Source organism: Anolis sagrei, chromosome 3 (assembly GCF_037176765.1).
Source record: "Anolis sagrei isolate rAnoSag1 chromosome 3, rAnoSag1.mat, whole genome shotgun sequence".
Lineage (NCBI taxonomy): Eukaryota > Metazoa > Chordata > Lepidosauria > Squamata > Dactyloidae > Anolis > Anolis sagrei.
This window is the reverse complement of record NC_090023.1, coordinates 74,800,600-74,824,205: the sequence shown is the minus strand read 5'-3', so window position 1 is coordinate 74,824,205 and position 23,606 is coordinate 74,800,600. Positions and strand designations below refer to the sequence as shown.

Genomic DNA, 23,606 nt, shown 5'->3' with positions numbered 1-23,606 from the left:
TGCTAACAGCGGCGAGTATTTGTTGTGCAAAATTATGGAAGAAAGAAGAAATACCAGACACAGAGGACTGGTTACAAAAAGTGCTTGACATTAGAAAAATGGATAGACTCACATTCTTGTTATCCAGAAGTAAGGACACGCCGATAGAAGAGACAAACTGGGAAAAAGTCACCGACTACTTGTTGTTGTTGTTCATTCGTTCAGTCGTCTCTGACTCTTCATGACCTCATGGACCAGCCCATGCCAGAGCTCCCTGTCGGCCGTCACCACCCCCAGCTCCTTCAAGGTCAGTCCAGTCATTCCAAGGATGCCATCCATCCATCTTGCCCTTGGTCAGCCCCTCTTCCTTTTGCCTTCTACTTTCCCCAGCATAATTGTCTTCTCTAGGCTTTGCTGTCTCCTCATGATGTGGCCAAAGTATTTTGTCTCTAGTATCCTTCCCTTCAATGAGCAGTCGGGCTTTATTTCCTGGAGGATGGACTGGTTGGATCTTCTCGCAGTCCAAGGCACTCTCAGAACTTTCCTCCAACAGCACAGCTTAAAAGCATCTATCTTCCTTCGCTCAGCCTTCCCTAAGGTCCAGCTCTCACATCCGTAGGTTACTACAGGGAATACCATGGCTTTGACTAGGCGGATCTTTGTTACCAGTGTGATGTCTCTACTCTTTACTATTTTATCGAGACTGGACATTGCTCTCCTCCCAAAAATTAAGCGTCTTCTGATTTCCTGGCCACAGTCTGCATCTGCAGTAATCTTTGCACCTAGAAATACAAAGTCTGTCATGGCCTCCACATTTTCTCCCTCTATTTTCCAGTTGTCAATCATTCTTGTTGCCATAATCTTGGTTTTTTTGACGTTTAGCTGCAACCCAGCTTTTGCGCTTTCTCCTTTCACCTTGATTAGAAGGCTCCTCAGCTCCTCCTTGCTTTCAGCCATCAGAGTGGTGTCATCTGCATATCTGAGGTTGTTAATGTTTCTTCCAGCAATTTTCACCCCAGCTTTGCATTCATCAAGCCCCGCACATCGCATGATGTGTTCTGCATACAAGTTAAAAAAAGGTTGGGTGAGAGTATGCAGCCTTGCCGTACGCCTTTCCCAATCTTTCCCTTTTTTTGGTATGGGGATATAAGTTGATTTTTTCCAGTCTGATGGCCATTCTTGTGTTTTCCATATTTGCTGGCATATGGCATGCATCACCTTGACAGCATCATCTTTTAAGATTTTAAACAGTTCAGCTGGGATCCCGTTGTCTCCTGCTGCCTTGTTGTTAACAATGCTTCTTAAGGCCCATTCAACCTCACTCCTCAGGATGTCTGGTTCTAATTCATTCACCACACCGTCAAAACTATCCTTGATATTATTATCCTTCCTATACAGATCTTCTGTATAGTCTTGCCACCTTCTCTTGATCTCTTCAGCTTCTGTTAGGTCCCTGCCATCTTTGTTTCTTATCATACCAATTTTTGCCTGAAATTTACCTCCAATGTTTCTAATTTTCTGGAAGAGGTCTCGTGTCCTTCCTATTCTGTTGTCTTCTTCCACTTTCATGCTTTGCTTATTTAAAAATAGTTCCTTATCTCTTCTGGCTAACCTCTGGAATTGCACATTTAACTGGGCATATCTCCCCTTATCACTGTTTCCTTTTGCTTTCCTCCTTTCTTGGGCTACTTCCAGTGTCTCAGCAGACAACCATTTTGCCTTCTTGGTTTTCTTTTTCTTTGGGACGTACTTTGTTGCCACCTCCTGAACAATGTCGCGGACTTCTGTCCATAGTTCTTCTGGGACTCTGTTTACTAAATCTAGTCCTTCAAATCTGTTCCACTGTATATTCGCTAGGAATGTTAGTGAGATCATATCTAACTGGTCTGTGTATTTTCCCTGATCTCTTTAGTTTTATTCTAAATTGAGCAATAAGAAGTTCGTGATCTGAGCTACAGTCAGCCCCAGGTCTTGTTTTCACCGACTGGATGGATGTCCGCCACCTTTGGCTGCAAAGGATGTAGTCAATCTGATTTCAGTGTTGACCATCTGGTGAGGTCCATGTATAAAGCCGTCTTTTAGGTTGTTGGAAGAGAGTATTCGTTATACACAGCGAGTTTTCCTGGCAAAATTCTATCAGCCTGCGTCCCGCTTCATTTTGTTCTCCCAGCCCGTGCTTGCCTGTGATCCCAGTTGTCATTTGACTTCCCACCTTGGCATTCCAGTCTCCTGTAATGAGAATAATGTCTCTTTTTGGTGTATTATCCAGTAGGTCCTGCAGATCCACATAGAACTGATCTACTTCTGCTTCTTCAGCAGCTGTGGTTGGGGCGTATATTTGGATCACTGTGATGTTGAAAGTCTTTCCTTGCACTCGAATTGAGATCATTCTGTCATTTTTTGGGTTGCATCCAAGCACTGCTTTAGCGAATTTCTTATTAATTATGAAGGCTACTCCATTTCTTCGATGTTCCTCTTGTCCGCAGTAGTAGATCTGGTGGTCATCTGATGTGAAGTGGCCCATTCCAGTCCATTTCAGTTCGCTGACCCCCAGAATGTCTATCTTTAGTCTTGACATCTCACCAATAACAACATCCAATTTGCCCTGGCTCATAGATCTTACATTCCAGGTTCCTATGGTGTGTTGATCTTTAGAGCATCGGATTTGTCGTTCACCTCCAGTACCATCGGCCGCTAGCCTTCCTTTCGGCTTTGAGCTAGCTGCGTCATCACATCTGGGGCTAGTTGAACTTATCCTCTGCTCCTCCCCAGTAGCATTTTGGCCATCTTCTGACCTGGGAGTCCCATCTTCCAATGGCATACTGATATATCTCTGGTTGTACTGGTCCATTTAGTTTTCTTGGCAAGGATACTGGGGTGGTTTGCCATTGCCTTCCCCAGGGATCACACTTGGTCTGACCTCTCTGCCATGACCGTCCCATCTTGGGTGGCCCTTCACGATTTCGCTCATGACATCATTGAGGTGCTCAAGCTCCAGCGCCACAACAAGGCGGTGATCCTTTGCTGGAGACTACTTAAAGAGAGAAAAAATACAAGACAATAATTTAAATTAATGTAAATAACCCCATGAAGAAAGGAGAGAGGTTTTTCTTAAATAAAGAGGAACAGAAGAAAGAGAAAAGGAGAACACCTCATCACGATAGTCATGAAGATCTTCAAATTTTTTATTTTTATTGGTTTTTTCTTCTCTTCTTTTCTATTTTTATTTTTTCTCTGCTCTTTTTCTATATTCTTTTTTATAATGATTTTTCTTTTCTTCTTTTTCTTTTTTCTTCTTTTCTTGATTTTATATTTGTCACAGAAAATTCAATAAAGATATTTTTTTAAAAAAGAAAAAAGAAAGAACAGCAAGGTGAACGTCCAGTGATTCCTGCCACCAAAGAGACAGGCAAAATAATTACTCTCAGCAGTACCAGGGAGGTGACATCAATATAGAGCAAAGTTCCAAGTATTGTAAATGTTATGATGCACGGTTCAATGGTCAGAATGGAGGCTCTGATCCATATCCAGTGGCTCTCCTGTTCTGCCACCAAAGACAATGGCTACTTGGTGGGTCTCATTGTGGCTACTGGTGGGGTCAACCCAGGAGGAATACCCTACTGTGAAGGTATTCCCAATGCCACCCTTCTCATTTGGTCAAATTGGATTTTAATTACTGTTGTAAACCATAAACTCATTTCCAATGTATGACAATCCTATCACAGGAGTTTCTTGGCAAGGTTTGTTCAGAAGAGGTTTGTCATTGTCTTCCTCTGAGGCTGAAAGGGTATGACTTGGCCAAGGTCACTCAGTGGATTTCATGGTTGAGCTAAGATTTATGTGCTGGTCTCCAGATTTGTAGTCCAACATTTAAACCACTAGAGCACGCCGGAGACTAAGAGCTAGTCCCGTCCCTGCCCCGCTGCCAAAGACTCTTAAGAGCAGTCAGAGGCTGTGACCTCACGACCTCTGAGGATGCCTGCCATAGATGCTTCTTGAGATAATGCTTTCAGAACAGGGCCATACAGTCCTGAAAACTCACAGCAACCTATTATTTATTTATTTACAACATTTATATGCTGCCCTTCTCACCCCGAAGGGGACTCAGAGCAGCTTACAAGGTATATATTACATACAATATATTACCTATTAACAATATCGTTTGTTGTGCTTTTACACTTGTACTTTCCTCCTTTCTAATCCAATTGTGAGCTGCCTTGCATCTAACTGGTAGGGGAAAGGCAGGTTATATAAAACAGATTTTAATGGAAAGTTGTAAGTTTGGACAAATCTGTGGCTGCAGTTAAAATCACCTCCAAACAAAAATCATTAGGAAATGAAAAGAGTAGAACAAGGTTTGAAACCTCCTGCTTTCTGATGTCTCTAGTACTATTGATTCCCTGTTTTCTTGACTTCTGAGATGAGTAGTAGGAAGTTTGCCAGTTCTGTTGTTTGTTTCTCAAAATGTAAGTATGGTCTATTTATTGGATGGCTTACTGCCTGGGAGATAATTGCTCCATACAAGAGTTGCCCTTGTCTTGGAAGTGGCCTTTCACATTGGGAGTGGACAAAAGGCAGGCACTCTTGTTATAATGAGACAAGAAGACCTCTTTGTGTTGGCATTGCCCCAAAGCCCAGAAGGGGTACACAGAAAATACAGTTTTTTTTACCAAAGTAATGAGGATTTGAAAAGGGAGACTGTTTGCTCATCCATTTTCCTCCAAAAATTTCACCACAATTGGTCATGGGAGTTTCTGTTGGTCATGGGAGTTCTGTGTGCCAAGCTTGGTTCAATTCAATTGCTCGTGGAGTTCAGATTGCTCTTTGTTTGCCGTCATGCTTGGGGGCTATTAGTCTTAATGAAGAAGGGATGGACGTGGCACCTTTCCCCCAAGAGATTGCTTCTTGTCCTCCTTTAGGAAACTGGAACTCCCAAAAACCCAAATGCTGTAAATAGCTCAAGATAAGTTTTATTTATCACAAAGTCATTTCTTCAAAGCAATGAGCTGGAAAACTTTAGAGGTGTGAAGGAAAATGTACGTTACAGTCTCAATTAGTCCTGGGTCCAAGGGGTTTGAAGCTGAGAAGCCTCACCAAGTTTCCTCTTTCCTCAATGGCTGTGAATGCCAGAGCAAACCACAACCCCAGTTCAGATGGCCTATGTTTTGAAGATTCAGGATCTTCCTTTGGTGACAAAAGAACCGGCTTGAAGGTGCCTGGGTCTCCACAATAATTGTCCAGAACGATCTGGACATAAAGCATGAGTCCCAGGGGTAAAAAACCTCAGAACTGGTGCTAAGAGGTAACTTAAATCAGGGTATTTTAGAAACATGTATTTTACTCACGTCCATCTGGTATGAACTCTGATGGCAGAATGAAAGGAAAAGGGAAGTTCTCCCCTCTTGCAGGAAGAGGTGGAGCCAAACAGTACTGATTGACAGCTACAAGCAACCAATCCATACAACTATACATAAGCAGGGTAAAAGGGGGCAGGATTAAGCATGATACAACAGTTTAAATCTTACAACTAACAGTTGTATACATATGTGGCACCACTTGCGCCATCACACTTTGATTGTAGGTGAACTATAAATCCCAGAAACTACAACTCCCAAATGATAAAATCACCCCCCCCCCCCAACCTCACCAGTATTCAAATTTGGGCATATGGGGTATTTGTGCCAAATTTTATCTAGTGAATGAAACTACATCCTGTATATCAGATATTTACATTATGATTCTAACTGTAGCAAAATTACAGTTATGAAGTAGGAATGAAAATAATGTTATGGTTTGGGGTCACCACAACATGAGGAACTGTATTAAGGGGTGCGGCATTAGGAAGGCTGAGAAACACTGCACTACAGTCACTTTTTCATTAATGGCTACATTACGTATGGAGCACCTTTGATATTAGACCTGTCTTTGTTAGCACAATTTGCCCATCTGTGATCTTTCATACATCTGCACCACCTTACAACCCCCTTTCTTGTACTATTGCAGTTCTTTAATGCTTATTATTATGTTTGTTCTTAGCATAATTCCAGCAAATTTAAAGGCAAATATAAAAATACAATATAAAATACAGGGCAAACAGCCAGCTTTGAAATTAGAAATAAATATACAAATAGAAGAGTGGGATAAGGAAGTATGGAGATTGGCAATAAATGATAAGCTAACGTGTATATTAAAATTTAAAAGAGGTATATGGGAACAAAGTGATTTTGATGATGTATTCAGAAAATTTATTGAAAAAGGATTTAAAAAGAAAGACAGAAAGTTACCTCCACAAGAAGAATGAAATTTTGGACAGATGGTATATAAAAGCTGTGTCTCGGGGAGGAGGGGAGCACAGTGGTGAGGGATAGATATATGTATAAGCATAAAAATAACAGCAGATGCCAAAAATTAATGTATGGTAGATTGTATTAAATATTATGTACCTGCTGTAAAACAAATGATGTACAACAAATGTATTGAATTAAAATAAATAAAAATATTTTTAAAAGGAAATAGCAAAGGAGAATGATCGAGCAGGAACATTCACAAGTCATGAACATTTCCTATTTTCCGTTCCATTAACGCACATGTCTCAATTCCTCACCATTCCACCTTTAATTGATCCCAGGGCCTCACAGGCCAAACAACTGACTTTCCAAGAGGATTGGAGTGATTCACCAAGCCGTGTGTGTTTGATTCTTGTTGGAATGTCTCACCTTCTTTATCTAGGGAGGATGCCTAGAGTACAAATGGAGAAACATTGCTCTTGCCTTATCTATGGAAAGCCTGAGTCCAGAGACGTATCAGTTGATTAGCACCTTCGTGCCACACTGTGGCTGAGTGATTTGTTGCTCCCAATTATTCCTTTCCTCTTCAGCTACACCTTTAGTCAATGCATTAGTCAGAGTGAAGCAGGCTTTTTCTTTCCCCAAGCAATTGCTCAGAGGCTCAGCCAAAATGCTCCGTTTCAGTTCAAATTGCGGACGCAGATGAGTCAGGAAAGGCAGCCAACTGGGTTCAGCAAGAATATCATAGTTTATTTATAGCAGCTGCTAGTGGCTTTTCGACACAACATGGCGTCTCTGGAAAAGCCCCCGAGCATCAAAGGTAGTGTTCCTTTTATACATCAAAAGGGGTTCGGCTTTAAGAGCCGCCCCGAAGATTAAATCATTGGTTAAAAAAGCTGTCAATATTATAATTAATATTAAGCAATTAGCTCATATATTTTTAAGTTTCGCTTCGCAATAAGCAAGCCCCTTCTTGGAAACATCTCAAGATGCCGACATGCAAAATACAGCTGAAAACATCTGCTGATCTTGGCAAGTTCTAACTTTAGCCTTGGCTATTTCCTTTTTGCAAAGTTGGCAAGTCTCATGACCGATTTTTCACCCTTTCACAAAAAAAAAACTCATCTTTAGTCTGTCTTTGTCTCCCATATATGGTCAAGTCCATCCGTTCTCTTTCTACATGCAAACCCCGACAGCTTTAGTAAAACTACAGCTGTGCTTTTTACCTTTTCTATAGCTGTACCTTTCTGCCTTATTCCCTCATGTTTTTGTTTTGCGAAGCGGTTTACAAAAGCGAGAGCAAATCAGCAAGGGTTAGATATTATGGATCTCTCCAATTATGCTCTTTAATGAGAGCTATCTTTTTTACCGAAGCTGTCTGATGCATATATCTCTGGCAAACTTGAAGCAAAATTGGAAAACAGCACATTAGCAACAAAAAGACAAAACCGCATAGCATAATCACAAGTATTATTTCTCTAAGCCATGATGCTGAAGGAAGCAGAGATGTTAACCATGAGAAAGGTTGCCATCCATCTTCCTTTACGTTATGATTTATTAACTCTTGCAATTTTTCCAAATCATCTTCAATTGTTTGGTTCAGATTATGAAATTGGACCACGCACTGGCCCTTTATTATAGAACAGAATCCTCCTTTTGTTGCCAACAAATAATCTAGGGCTAGCTTGTGTTGCATTGCCATTTGGCTTAGTTCTTCAATTTCTGATTGTAATTGTCTAACTATTTTTCCTGTGGCATTTATGCTTTTCTCTAATCTACATGTGAGTCCCATGATACTCTTTCTGTTTTCTTGGGCCATTATTCCAGGATAGGACCCGAGGGTTAGGAGCCCTGTTATTAATCCTCCTCCTATCCTTGAGCCTCCAGTTTCGGACAGTTGTGAGTCTATAATCACTTCGTCTGAGCACTCAGGTCCTAGGGGTGCTATGGCTTTCAAAGATCTCTGAAGCCTCCTAGGGTGTTTAAGGACTCGTACAGGGAATGTCAGGTATCCTACCCCAACACACTGGTTTCTTCCTGGATGAAAATTGGTTGCCCATTTATCAAAGAAAAACCACATATTGGGATCTCTAATATGCCATCCTGAACAAATACTGCCTCCATTTCTCAGGGATGTGTAATTTGACTCAAACAGTGGGTACTCAGGGTACAGTTCCTTCCAGTCCGTGTCGGCCAGATTTTGTTTGTTAACATATGTAGAGTTATAGGTTCCATACAAATAAAACTTGTCCTGACAGTGAGTGTAATTTGTCAACCTTGTTAGGAAGGCTTTTCTGTGCTCCCAGCCTTTCCATTTTTGATTCCATGTACCCTTGTTTGCACAACAAAAACACATTCCTCTCGTGGTGGCAGTATATCTTATTCGTCTAAATTTAATGTGTTTTAATCCATCGGGGACCTGAGAAAATATGGTGGGATTTTGAATAGTTCCTTGCAACCCCCCGAGCACCACCTGGGGGTCAGCTATTAGGGTAGGGAGGAAAGAGAAGTCACCTACTTTCTCTGGATGTTCATATAGGAGTGCCACATCTTTTCCATGCTGATCAAACATGAATCTATCATGCTCTTTTAGCCAATTTCCCTGTATCATAGTGATCATGTTTATAAGCATCATATATCCAAAAACCGTTCGAACTCCTATTGGTTTTCTAGGGCATCTTTCCCTCCTCCCCATTATAATCTCTATCCACCACTTCCAAGATAGGGCTTTCGTTGGGCCACACTGCGTCATACTTGACCTGCGACGATCTGTTGTTCCCGAAGAGGTCAGCTTCATGGCCTTGTTGACCCCTCAGGGAGTTGCCGGACGATCCTGAGTCTCAGGTCACTCTGATCTGCTTTTTTTATCTCCCACATGGGGGGTGCCAGCTTGGCACGGGTGTAATGTATCCAAGGTTTAACTTCCTTCACTTTAATGGCAGTAGGGGTTGATATCAGCACAGTATAGGGCCCTCTCCACTTAGGTCCTAGTGGGTCAATCTTCCACTCTTTCACAAGCACCTCGTCACCTGGCGAGAAACAATGCAAAGGTGTGGTAGGATAGGGTGGATTTAACTCTGAAGTATATTGTGCAATTTGTTTTATCTGTCCAGCCAGGGCTTGCACTTGTTGAATGGTTTGTTTATCTCCAATCACATGTTGGTCTCCCCCTTTGTCCAGTATCGACCTCAAATTTAATGGTGGTCTGCCATATAGTCTCTCATAGGGGGTCAGACCTGTTCTTTTGTGAGGGGTACACCTTACTCTCAATAGTACCATGGGCAGTATTACAGTCCAACCCAGCCCTGTCTCTTGACAGATTTTTGACATAGCAGTCTTTAGAGTCCGATTCATTCTCTCAACTTTTGCTGAGGACTGGGGCCTATAAGCGCAATGCAATTTCCATTTTGTGCCCAATATTTGACACAGTCCTTGAATCACCTTGTGTACATAAGCTGGACCGTTGTCAGACCCTATTTCTAATGGTATTCCAAATCTGGGGATTATGTCCTTCAAAAGTGCTCTTGAAACTTCTACTGCCTTTTCAGTTCGGGTTGGGTATGCCTCTACCCACCCGGTGTAGGTGTCCACAAAAACAAGCAAATATTTGTAGCCCTTTTGCGGGGGCATCTCAGTAAAATCAGTCAAAATTGCCTCGAATGGGACGTTGCCTATGTGTTGAATTCCTGGTGGCTTTAAGGGTCCTTCTCGAGGATTATTCTTGGTGCATGTCCAGCATCGGTGTGCTGCTGCTGCTGTCAGGCTATGGAGTCCATCAATGTACATTTGCCGTTCTAGCAGCTTAGCTAAGGCTGTCTTACCCAGGTGTGTGTTGGAGTGCATATGTCGGACTATGTGCCACGCCATATCCTTAGGGACATAAACGCGGTTATCTGGCATCACAATGACCTCTCCCTTCCATTCTCCTTTTTCCCCCAAAGCCCAATTCTCCTCTTCTTTTGTGTATGTAAACTTTTCTAACGGGGGATCTCTTATTACCGTCACAGCCAACAGGTGCTGCTTATTGTGGGGGTGCTTAGCTGCCTCTCTTGCGGCCAAATCAGCTAGTCTATTACCCTGTATCACTGGGTCTTCTCCCCTTTGGTGTCCTTTGCAATGCATTACAGCCACTTTGTCCGGGTCCCATACCGCCTCCAGGAGGGCCACAATCTCAGCTGCATTTTTAACGCCCTTTCCAGCCGACGTAAGGAGTCCCCGCTCCTTGTACAAAGCTCCATGGGCATGGAGCGTAGTAAAGGCGTACTTTGAGTCCGTGTAGACATTGACCCGTTTTCCCTTTGCCAACTGCAGTGCTCTGGTGAGGGCTATCAATTCAGCCCGTTGAGCGGAGGTTCCCGGGGGGAGCGACTCTGCTTCCAGAATCTCTCCCCCCCCCTGTACCACCGCATATCCTGCACGCCTCTCACCGTTCTCCATGAAGCTACTGCCATCCGTGAACAGGGTCATGTCTGCCTTGGACATTGGTACGTCCTTTAAGTCAGGTCGGCTGGAATATACCTGTTCCATCACCTGAATGCACTGGTGGACTGTTTCCTCTCCTGGGGCAGGCAACAAGGTGGCCGGATTTAAGGTGGCACAAGTTTCTAGGGTCACCATCGGGTTATCACACAACACCCCCTCATATTTTGTCAGTCTCTCATTTGTGAGCCAGCGCGGTCCCTTGGTGTCTAACAGCGCCTTTACATGGTGTGGTACTTTGACGGCCAGTGGCTGTCCTATGGTCAATTTACTTGCTTCTTTTATCAAATCTACTGCTGCTGCCACTGCACGAAGACAGGGCGGCATTCCCTGTGCTACCGTGTCTAACTGTTTTGACAGATAAGCCACTGGTCTCTGCCATGATCCTAATGTCTGGGTAAGCACCCCTATAGCCACTCCTTCTTTTTCAGACACGAACAAGTCGAACGGTTTTTCCAAGTCTGGGAGCCCGAGCGCCGGAGATGACATCAAGGCTTCTTTTAGGGCCTCAAAAGCCTCTTGGCACTCTCTTGTCCATTCAAAAGGGTCTTCTCTGTTTCCTCGGGTAGCTTGGTACAGAGGTTTAGCCAACGTAGCGTACCCAGGAATCCAATGTCTACAGTATCCTGTTGCACCCAAAAACTCCCTCACCTGTCTCCTAGTGGACGGTGTAGGAATTGCACAAATTACTTCCTTTCTTTCTGTTCCCAAAGACCTATGTCCTTCAGTTATTTCAAATCCCAGGTATTTTACAGTCTTTTGACACAGCTGGGCCTTTTTCTTTGATACCTTGTAGCCTTTTTCTTCTAATGTTTCTAGCATCTGCAAGGTGTAATGCCTGCATCCCTCTTGCGTCTTGCAAGCTATCAGTAAATCATCTACATATTGGAGCCAGATTCCTTCAGATTCAGGGATCTTGAACTCCTCTAAGTCCTTAGCGAGCGCCTGGCCGAAAATGGTCGGGCTATTTTGCCAGCCCTGAGGAAGGCGCCTCCACATAAACTGAGTCTTTTGGCCCGCTTGCTGGGTGTTCCATTGGAAAGCAAAGATGGGTTGGGAGACTGGAGCTAACCTGATGCAAAAGAACGCATCTTTCAAGTCCAAAACTGTAAACCATGCCGTCCACGAAGGGATTAGGCTCATCATGATGTAGGGATTTGGTACTACTGGGGTGAGGAGCACCGTGGCTTGGTTGACTGCCCTAAGATCCTGCACCGGGCGGTACTCATTCTTAGTTCCTGGCTTCTTTATCGGTAACAGAGGTGTGTTCCATGGTGAACTACAGGGCACAATAATTCCGTGTTCTAACAACCTGTCAATGTGAACTTGTATCCCTGCAGAAGCTTCCCGACTCACTGGGTACTGTGGTCTTTTGACTGGGACTGCTCCTTTCTTCACCTCTACTACCACTGGGGGCACATATTTAGCCAGTCCTGGAGGATTGTCTTCTGCCCACACCAAAGGAGTTTGCTCCCAGGGCCATTCAACTTTTGGCCGCGGGGTAGACTTCTCCTGTTGTACTAAGTATATCCTCCATTCCTCTTCCATGGGTATTGTCAATTCCATTTGGCCATCGTCTAAAAATTGGATTTGTGCTCTTAATTTTGACAAAATGTCTCTTCCTAATAATGACACTGGGCAATCAGGGTGATATAGTAATTTATGACTCACACTATGGCCTGCCAGATTACATGTCCGTTCCTGTAGAAAAGGGCATTTCTGAATTTTTCCTGACAGCCCCACCACTTTGGTGACTTCTGTGCTGGTAGGACCAATAAGTTTGTTCACCACTGATCGTTCTGCCCCAGTGTCCACTAAAAAGTCAACTTGCTGGTCCCCTACTTCCATAGTGACCATCGGCTCCCCGGGGTCCAGCAAAACGAGAGCCTGGTCGGTTCATTCCTCTTCCTCCGCATCCTCCCATTCTTCCTCTGCTATTGCAGCCACTACTGCTTCCCTCTTCTGGTGTGGAGTATAACCTCCACGGCCTCTTCCACGTCCTCTACCTCTTCCTCTGCCTCGTCCTTCGCCTCCTTCCTCTCCAGACACCTTCTCTGTACATTCCCCCTTCCAGTGCCCATACTTCTTGCATCTGGCACATTGATTCCATCCTAGCTTCTTTCGCTCTCCTCCTTTTCCCCTTCCTTTCCCTCTCGATCCTTCTGTCTCTCCATCCATCATGGTCAACAATACTTTATATCCTTCTTTACGATCTCTCTTCTTCTTCTCTTCCTCTTTCTGATCTCTGGCCATATACACTTGTTCTGCTATGGCTAGGAGTTCATTCATACTTTTCCCTATGAATCCCGGTTGTTTTTGAATTTTTCTTCGGATGTCATCTGCTGCCTGGCTGATGAAAGACTGCTGCAGTGCCCTTCTCCCATTCTCATCTTCTAAATTATATGGGCTGTATTTCCTATATGCCTCTTCTAGTCTCTCCAAAAATGCTGAGGGAGATTCACTCTTCTCCTGTCTCACCCCTTGGATCTTTTGGATGTTAGCTGGCCTTTGTGGTCCCCTTTTAACAGCATCTATCAGGATCCCCTGATAGGTCGTTAGGGTCGTCCTATCGTTGGCAACGTTGGCCTTCCAACCCGGATCCTTTCCAACGGGGAAGCGCTCTGCCCCCCAAGCAACCGCATCCTGACCCGCTGGCGGCTGATTTTGGGCCAGTAACGTAGCTTGATTGATCACTTGCCTTCTCTCCTCTGTGGTAAACAGGACCTGGAGGAGCTGTTGGCAATCTCGCCACGTTGGATTATGGGTAGCTATAATAGTTTCTAGTAAAGTCGCCATTGCTTGGGGTTGCTCGGAGTAGGGAGGTGTAGAACTCTTCCAATTTAGCAAGTCACTGCTGGTAAATGGGACCACCTGATATAATTGATAAGGCTGGTCATTTTGATCCAATACACTAACTTCCCTTATTGGAAATTCCCTCGCCGTTGTGCTATCTGCCGGACCTTCCACAGGGGAGAGCTCAGCTTGCCTGCTTCTAGTAACGGCTGGGCTTGCATCACTAGGTTCTCGGGCGGGACGTCGCACCGTTTGTGTGGTGGTGTCCGCAACCCTTAATTCATCCCGGAGGTTTCGGAAGGGATTGGTTTCACTGCATGGAGGCTGTAGAACTATGGACACTGGGCTGTCATATGATGGAGGCGGTGTTATCGCCCGTTCCTGGTCAACTGGTCTCTGGGCGCCTTGAACTGCTGCTAGTGGGGGCGCATTGGGAATTACTGGCAATGGTAATGTCCGTCCCTGATCCATGGGCCCCTGGGCGCCTTGAGCCGCTGCTAGCGGGGGCCCGTTGGGAGTTGCATATCGCGGCCCCCGGTAACTACATCCCTCCGCCGGCTCTTCTTCCTGGGCAAGGACTTTAACCTTGACTTTCTTTTCCTTTTTTCTTATCATCATACACTGTACTTCTTTACACTTTCGGACCCAATCAGGATTTTGGGTCACCACGTTGTCCCAGGCATCAATATAAATATATTGATCCGGATGATGGTTAGCACAAAATTTTTCTACCTGCCTAATCTTCTTTAGGTCCCACGACCCCTCTGCAGGCCACCCAAAAGGAAAGGTGGGCCATTCTCCTGTGCACAGATTCCTTAATCTGTAGTCCTTAAAATCTCCTGGATCTCCCTGACTCGATGCAGCTACAAACTTGTCAAAGTTGTCTAGCATACACTGAAGCGGAGACACTGTCTTTGAGTTCCTCCCACCCATGGCCTCTAGTGGGGAGCAAACCTTGACCTAGACGCCCGGACACTCGACGGCACGTTTTAGGAACTGCAAGGTTTGCCCCGTCCTCCCACTACCCCACGGGATACTTAGTGGTCCCCCTTCCCCCAGCGCTGGTGTGTGTTACCTAGTGTCTTACTTGACCACTTATACTTGCCGGGTCTCTGTAGACGTTGGAACAACCTTCGTCCCCCGGACTTTCCTCCTTTTGGATCCTTCTTATCACTCCTCCACTCCCAGTTGATTTCTTGAGAACCCGAAGAGTTGCGATTTACCTTGATCAGCAGCACCGACAGAAGAGGGGAGTGTCGCAGCCGGCTATTAGTAGTCGGGGGCCCCCGTTGTCTCGGCTAACGGCAATCGCCTCTCGCGCCCCTGATGCTGATCAAAAATCGTCTTGCCAACAAGATCCGTCTCCCCCGACTCTGGCCCGTCTGAATCAAATCTCGGTGGAACCTCCAAAAATGAAGCAGGCTTTTTCTTTCCCCAAGCAATTGCTCAGAGGCTCAGCCAAAATGCTCCGTTTCAGTTCAAATTGCGGACGCAGATGAGTCAGGAAAGGCAGCCAACTGGGTTCAGCAAGAATATCATAGTTTATTTATAGCAGCTGCTAGTGGCTTTTCGACACAACATGGCGTCTCTGGAAAAGCCCCCGAGCATCAAAGGTAGTGTTCCTTTTATACATCAAAAGGGGTTCGGCTTTAAGAGCCGCCCCGAAGATTAAATCATTGGTTAAAAAAGCTGTCAATATTATAATTAATATTAAGCAATTAGCTCATATATTTTTAAGTTTCGCTTCGCAATAAGCAAGCCCCTTCTTGGAAACATCTCAAGATGCCGACATGCAAAATACAGCTGAAAACATCTGCTGATCTTGGCAAGTTCTAACTTTAGCCTTGGCTATTTCCTTTTTGCAAAGTTGGCAAGTCTCATGACCGATTTTTCACCCTTTCACAAAAAAAAAACTCATCTTTAGTCTGTCTTTGTCTCCCATATATGGTCAAGTCCATCCGTTCTCTTTCTACATGCAAACCCCGACAGCTTTAGTAAAACTACAGCTGTGCTTTTTACCTTTTCTATAGCTGTACCTTTCTGCCTTATTCCCTCATGTTTTTGTTTTGCGAAGCGGTTTACAAAAGCGAGAGCAAATCAGCAAGGGTTAGATATTATGGATCTCTCCAATTATGCTCTTTAATGAGAGCTATCTTTTTTACCGAAGCTGTCTGATGCATATATCTCTGGCAAACTTGAAGCAAAATTGGAAAACAGCACATTAGCAACAAAAAGACAAAACCGCATAGCATAATCACAAGTATTATTTCTCTAAGCCATGATGCTGAAGGAAGCAGAGATGTTAACCATGAGAAAGGTTGCCATCCATCTTCCTTTACGTTATGATTTATTAACTCTTGCAATTTTTCCAAATCATCTTCAATTGTTTGGTTCAGATTATGAAATTGGACCACGCACTGGCCCTTTATTATAGAACAGAATCCTCCTTTTGTTGCCAACAAATAATCTAGGGCTAGCTTGTGTTGCATTGCCATTTGGCTTAGTTCTTCAATTTCTGATTGTAATTGTCTAACTATTTTTCCTGTGGCATTTATGCTTTTCTCTAATCTACATGTGAGTCCCATGATACTCTTTCTGTTTTCTTGGGCCATTATTCCAGGATAGGACCCGAGGGTTAGGAGCCCTGTTATTAATCCTCCTCCTATCCTTGAGCCTCCAGTTTCGGACAGTTGTGAGTCTATAATCACTTCGTCTGAGCACTCAGGTCCTAGGGGTGCTATGGCTTTCAAAGATCTCTGAAGCCTCCTAGGGTGTTTAAGGACTCGTACAGGGAATGTCAGGTATCCTACCCCAACACACTGGTTTCTTCCTGGATGAAAATTGGTTGCCCATTTATCAAAGAAAAACCACATATTGGGATCTCTAATATGCCATCCTGAACAAATACTGCCTCCATTTCTCAGGGATGTGTAATTTGACTCAAACAGTGGGTACTCAGGGTACAGTTCCTTCCAGTCCGTGTCGGCCAGATTTTGTTTGTTAACATATGTAGAGTTATAGGTTCCATACAAATAAAACTTGTCCTGACAGTGAGTGTAATTTGTCAACCTTGTTAGGAAGGCTTTTCTGTGCTCCCAGCCTTTCCATTTTTGATTCCATGTACCCTTGTTTGCACAACAAAAACACATTCCTCTCGTGGTGGCAGTATATCTTATTCGTCTAAATTTAATGTGTTTTAATCCATCGGGGACCTGAGAAAATATGGTGGGATTTTGAATAGTTCCTTGCAACCCCCCGAGCACCACCTGGGGGTCAGCTATTAGGGTAGGGAGGAAAGAGAAGTCACCTACTTTCTCTGGATGTTCATATAGGAGTGCCACATCTTTTCCATGCTGATCAAACATGAATCTATCATGCTCTTTTAGCCAATTTCCCTGTATCATAGTGATCATGTTTATAAGCATCATATATCCAAAAACCGTTCGAACTCCTATTGGTTTTCTAGGGCATCTTTCCCTCCTCCCCATTATAATCTCTATCCACCACTTCCAAGATAGGGCTTTCGTTGGGCCACACTGCGTCATACTTGACCTGCGACGATCTGTTGTTCCCGAAGAGGTCAGCTTCATGGCCTTGTTGACCCCTCAGGGAGTTGCCGGACGATCCTGAGTCTCAGGTCACTCTGATCTGCTTTTTTTATCTCCCACATGGGGGGTGCCAGCTTGGCACGGGTGTAATGTATCCAAGGTTTAACTTCCTTCACTTTAATGGCAGTAGGGGTTGATATCAGCACAGTATAGGGCCCTCTCCACTTAGGTCCTAGTGGGTCAATCTTCCACTCTTTCACAAGCACCTCGTCACCTGGCGAGAAACAATGCAAAGGTGTGGTAGGATAGGGTGGATTTAACTCTGAAGTATATTGTGCAATTTGTTTTATCTGTCCAGCCAGGGCTTGCACTTGTTGAATGGTTTGTTTATCTCCAATCACATGTTGGTCTCCCCCTTTGTCCAGTATCGACCTCAAATTTAATGGTGGTCTGCCATATAGTCTCTCATAGGGGGTCAGACCTGTTCTTTTGTGAGGGGTACACCTTACTCTCAATAGTACCATGGGCAGTATTACAGTCCAACCCAGCCCTGTCTCTTGACAGATTTTTGACATAGCAGTCTTTAGAGTCCGATTCATTCTCTCAACTTTTGCTGAGGACTGGGGCCTATAAGCGCAATGCAATTTCCATTTTGTGCCCAATATTTGACACAGTCCTTGAATCACCTTGTGTACATAAGCTGGACCGTTGTCAGACCCTATTTCTAATGGTATTCCAAATCTGGGGATTATGTCCTTCAAAAGTGCTCTTGAAACTTCTACTGCCTTTTCAGTTCGGGTTGGGTATGCCTCTACCCACCCGGTGTAGGTGTCCACAAAAACAAGCAAATATTTGTAGCCCTTTTGCGGGGGCATCTCAGTAAAATCAGTCAAAATTGCCTCGAATGGGACGTTGCCTATGTGTTGAATTCCTGGTGGCTTTAAGGGTCCTTCTCGAGGATTATTCTTGGTGCATGTCCAGCATCGGTGTGCTGCTGCTGCTGTCAGGCTATGGAGTCCATCAATGTACATTTGCCGTTCTAGCAGCTTAGCTAAGGCTGTCTTACCCAGGTGTGTGTTGGAGTGCATATGTCGGACTATGTGCCACGCCATATCCTTAGGGACATAAACGCGGTTATCTGGCATCACAATGACCTCTCCCTTCCATTCTCCTTTTTCCCCCAAAGCCCAATTCTCCTCTTCTTTTGTGTATGTAAACTTTTCTAACGGGGGATCTCTTATTACCGTCACAGCCAACAGGTGCTGCTTATTGTGGGGGTGCTTAGCTGCCTCTCTTGCGGCCAAATCAGCTAGTCTATTACCCTGTATCACTGGGTCTTCTCCCCTTTGGTGTCCTTTGCAATGCATTACAGCCACTTTGTCCGGGTCCCATACCGCCTCCAGGAGGGCCACAATCTCAGCTGCATTTTTAACGCCCTTTCCAGCCGACGTAAGGAGTCCCCGCTCCTTGTACAAAGCTCCATGGGCATGGAGCGTAGTAAAGGCGTACTTTGAGTCCGTGTAGACATTGACCCGTTTTCCCTTTGCCAACTGCAGTGCTCTGGTGAGGGCTATCAATTCAGCCCGTTGAGCGGAGGTTCCCGGGGGGAGCGACTCTGCTTCCAGAATCTCTCCCCCCCCTGTACCACCGCATATCCTGCACGCCTCTCACCGTTCTCCATGAAGCTACTGCCATCCGTGAACAGGGTCATGTCTGCCTTGGACATTGGTACGTCCTTTAAGTCAGGTCGGCTGGAATATACCTGTTCCATCACCTGAATGCACTGGTGGACTGTTTCCTCTCCTGGGGCAGGCAACAAGGTGGCCGGATTTAAGGTGGCACAAGTTTCTAGGGTCACCATCGGGTTATCACACAACACCCCCTCATATTTTGTCAGTCTCTCATTTGTGAGCCAGCGCGGTCCCTTGGTGTCTAACAGCGCCTTTACATGGTGTGGTACTTTGACGGCCAGTGGCTGTCCTATGGTCAATTTACTTGCTTCTTTTATCAAATCTACTGCTGCTGCCACTGCACGAAGACAGGGCGGCATTCCCTGTGCTACCGTGTCTAACTGTTTTGACAGATAAGCCACTGGTCTCTGCCATGATCCTAATGTCTGGGTAAGCACCCCTATAGCCACTCCTTCTTTTTCAGACACGAACAAGTCGAACGGTTTTTCCAAGTCTGGGAGCCCGAGCGCCGGAGATGACATCAAGGCTTCTTTTAGGGCCTCAAAAGCCTCTTGGCACTCTCTTGTCCATTCAAAAGGGTCTTCTCTGTTTCCTCGGGTAGCTTGGTACAGAGGTTTAGCCAACGTAGCGTACCCAGGAATCCAATGTCTACAGTATCCTGTTGCACCCAAAAACTCCCTCACCTGTCTCCTAGTGGACGGTGTAGGAATTGCACAAATTACTTCCTTTCTTTCTGTTCCCAAAGACCTATGTCCTTCAGTTATTTCAAATCCCAGGTATTTTACAGTCTTTTGACACAGCTGGGCCTTTTTCTTTGATACCTTGTAGCCTTTTTCTTCTAATGTTTCTAGCATCTGCAAGGTGTAATGCCTGCATCCCTCTTGCGTCTTGCAAGCTATCAGTAAATCATCTACATATTGGAGCCAGATTCCTTCAGATTCAGGGATCTTGAACTCCTCTAAGTCCTTAGCGAGCGCCTGGCCGAAAATGGTCGGGCTATTTTGCCAGCCCTGAGGAAGGCGCCTCCACATAAACTGAGTCTTTTGGCCCGCTTGCTGGGTGTTCCATTGGAAAGCAAAGATGGGTTGGGAGACTGGAGCTAACCTGATGCAAAAGAACGCATCTTTCAAGTCCAAAACTGTAAACCATGCCGTCCACGAAGGGATTAGGCTCATCATGATGTAGGGATTTGGTACTACTGGGGTGAGGAGCACCGTGGCTTGGTTGACTGCCCTAAGATCCTGCACCGGGCGGTACTCATTCTTAGTTCCTGGCTTCTTTATCGGTAACAGAGGTGTGTTCCATGGTGAACTACAGGGCACAATAATTCCGTGTTCTAACAACCTGTCAATGTGAACTTGTATCCCTGCAGAAGCTTCCCGACTCACTGGGTACTGTGGTCTTTTGACTGGGACTGCTCCTTTCTTCACCTCTACTACCACTGGGGGCACATATTTAGCCAGTCCTGGAGGATTGTCTTCTGCCCACACCAAAGGAGTTTGCTCCCAGGGCCATTCAACTTTTGGCCGCGGGGTAGACTTCTCCTGTTGTACTAAGTATATCCTCCATTCCTCTTCCATGGGTATTGTCAATTCCATTTGGCCATCGTCTAAAAATTGGATTTGTGCTCTTAATTTTGACAAAATGTCTCTTCCTAATAATGACACTGGGCAATCAGGGTGATATAGTAATTTATGACTCACACTATGGCCTGCCAGATTACATGTCCGTTCCTGTAGAAAAGGGCATTTCTGAATTTTTCCTGACAGCCCCACCACTTTGGTGACTTCTGTGCTGGTAGGACCAATAAGTTTGTTCACCACTGATCGTTCTGCCCCAGTGTCCACTAAAAAGTCAACTTGCTGGTCCCCTACTTCCATAGTGACCATCGGCTCCCCGGGGTCCAGCAAAACGAGAGCCTGGTCGGTTCATTCCTCTTCCTCCGCATCCTCCCATTCTTCCTCTGCTATTGCAGCCACTACTGCTTCCCTCTTCTGGTGTGGAGTATAACCTCCACGGCCTCTTCCACGTCCTCTACCTCTTCCTCTGCCTCGTCCTTCGCCTCCTTCCTCTCCAGACACCTTCTCTGTACATTCCCCCTTCCAGTGCCCATACTTCTTGCATCTGGCACATTGATTCCATCCTAGCTTCTTTCGCTCTCCTCCTTTTCCCCTTCCTTTCCCTCTCGATCCTTCTGTCTCTCCATCCATCATGGTCAACAATACTTTATATCCTTCTTTACGATCTCTCTTCTTCTTCTCTTCCTCTTTCTGATCTCTGGCCATATACACTTGTTCTGCTATGGCTAGGAGTTCATTCATACTTTTCCCTATGAATCCCGGTTGTTTTTGAATTTTTCTTCGGATGTCATCTGCTGCCTGGCTGATGAAAGACTGCTGCAGTGCCCTTCTCCCATTCTCATCTTCTAAATTATATGGGCTGTATTTCCTATATGCCTCTTCTAGTCTCTCCAAAAATGCTGAGGGAGATTCACTCTTCTCCTGTCTCACCCCTTGGATCTTTTGGATGTTAGCTGGCCTTTGTGGTCCCCTTTTAACAGCATCTATCAGGATCCCCTGATAGGTCGTTAGGGTCGTCCTATCGTTGGCAACGTTGGCCTTCCAACCCGGATCCTTTCCAACGGGGAAGCGCTCTGCCCCCCAAGCAACCGCATCCTGACCCGCTGGCGGCTGATTTTGGGCCAGTAACGTAGCTTGATTGATCACTTGCCTTCTCTCCTCTGTGGTAAACAGGACCTGGAGGAGCTGTTGGCAATCTCGCCACGTTGGATTATGGGTAGCTATAATAGTTTCTAGTAAAGTCGCCATTGCTTGGGGTTGCTCGGAGTAGGGAGGTGTAGAACTCTTCCAATTTAGCAAGTCACTGCTGGTAAATGGGACCACCTGATATAATTGATAAGGCTGGTCATTTTGATCCAATACACTAACTTCCCTTATTGGAAATTCCCTCGCCGTTGTGCTATCTGCCGGACCTTCCACAGGGGAGAGCTCAGCTTGCCTGCTTCTAGTAACGGCTGGGCTTGCATCACTAGGTTCTCGGGCGGGACGTCGCACCGTTTGTGTGGTGGTGTCCGCAACCCTTAATTCATCCCGGAGGTTTCGGAAGGGATTGGTTTCACTGCATGGAGGCTGTAGAACTATGGACACTGGGCTGTCATATGATGGAGGCGGTGTTATCGCCCGTTCCTGGTCAACTGGTCTCTGGGCGCCTTGAACTGCTGCTAGTGGGGGCGCATTGGGAATTACTGGCAATGGTAATGTCCGTCCCTGATCCATGGGCCCCTGGGCGCCTTGAGCCGCTGCTAGCGGGGGCCCGTTGGGAGTTGCATATCGCGGCCCCCGGTAACTACATCCCTCCGCCGGCTCTTCTTCCTGGGCAAGGACTTTAACCTTGACTTTCTTTTCCTTTTTTCTTATCATCATACACTGTACTTCTTTACACTTTCGGACCCAATCAGGATTTTGGGTCACCACGTTGTCCCAGGCATCAATATAAATATATTGATCCGGATGATGGTTAGCACAAAATTTTTCTACCTGCCTAATCTTCTTTAGGTCCCACGACCCCTCTGCAGGCCACCCAAAAGGAAAGGTGGGCCATTCTCCTGTGCACAGATTCCTTAATCTGTAGTCCTTAAAATCTCCTGGATCTCCCTGACTCGATGCAGCTACAAACTTGTCAAAGTTGTCTAGCATACACTGAAGCGGAGACACTGTCTTTGAGTTCCTCCCACCCATGGCCTCTAGTGGGGAGCAAACCTTGACCTAGACGCCCGGACACTCGACGGCACGTTTTAGGAACTGCAAGGTTTGCCCCGTCCTCCCACTACCCCACGGGATACTTAGTGGTCCCCCTTCCCCCAGCGCTGGTGTGTGTTACCTAGTGTCTTACTTGACCACTTATACTTGCCGGGTCTCTGTAGACGTTGGAACAACCTTCGTCCCCCGGACTTTCCTCCTTTTGGATCCTTCTTATCACTCCTCCACTCCCAGTTGATTTCTTGAGAACCCGAAGAGTTGCGATTTACCTTGATCAGCAGCACCGACAGAAGAGGGGAGTGTCGCAGCCGGCTATTAGTAGTCGGGGGCCCCCGTTGTCTCGGCTAACGGCAATCGCCTCTCGCGCCCCTGATGCTGATCAAAAATCGTCTTGCCAACAAGATCCGTCTCCCCCGACTCTGGCCCGTCTGAATCAAATCTCGGTGGAACCTCCAAAAATGAAGCAGGCTTTTTCTTTCCCCAAGCAATTGCTCAGAGGCTCAGCCAAAATGCTCCGTTTCAGTTCAAATTGCGGACGCAGATGAGTCAGGAAAGGCAGCCAACTGGGTTCAGCAAGAATATCATAGTTTATTTATAGCAGCTGCTAGTGGCTTTTCGACACAACATGGCGTCTCTGGAAAAGCCCCCGAGCATCAAAGGTAGTGTTCCTTTTATACATCAAAAGGGGTTCGGCTTTAAGAGCCGCCCCGAAGATTAAATCATTGGTTAAAAAAGCTGTCAATATTATAATTAATATTAAGCAATTAGCTCATATATTTTTAAGTTTCGCTTCGCAATAAGCAAGCCCCTTCTTGGAAACATCTCAAGATGCCGACATGCAAAATACAGCTGAAAACATCTGCTGATCTTGGCAAGTTCTAACTTTAGCCTTGGCTATTTCCTTTTTGCAAAGTTGGCAAGTCTCATGACCGATTTTTCACCCTTTCACAAAAAAAAAAACTCATCTTTAGTCTGTCTTTGTCTCCCATATATGGTCAAGTCCATCCGTTCTCTTTCTACATGCAAACCCCGACAGCTTTAGTAAAACTA

General features: G+C 45.4%; 1 protein-coding gene and 1 long non-coding RNA gene across 2 annotated transcripts; both read right to left on the bottom strand.

Moving 5' to 3' along the window:
• Nucleotides 1-6,991: 6,991 nt before the first annotated feature.
• On the bottom strand, nt 6,992-18,050 carry LOC137096721 (uncharacterized). Its single transcript, XR_010909653.1, has 2 exons — nt 14,762-18,050; nt 6,992-9,295 (listed from the first exon to the last, which is right to left on the bottom strand). It is a non-coding gene; the product is annotated as an uncharacterized lncRNA (long non-coding RNA).
• A 1-nt stretch (nt 18,051) lies between these two features.
• LOC132762814 (uncharacterized) lies at nt 18,052-22,819 on the bottom strand (the record flags this gene model as incomplete). Its single annotated transcript, XM_067466234.1, is given in 2 exon segments — nt 18,052-18,705; nt 18,708-22,819. Coding segments are annotated over 2 exon segments (4,164 nt in total), but the record flags the coding sequence as incomplete, so codon positions are not given.
• Nucleotides 22,820-23,606: the final 787 nt, after the last annotated feature.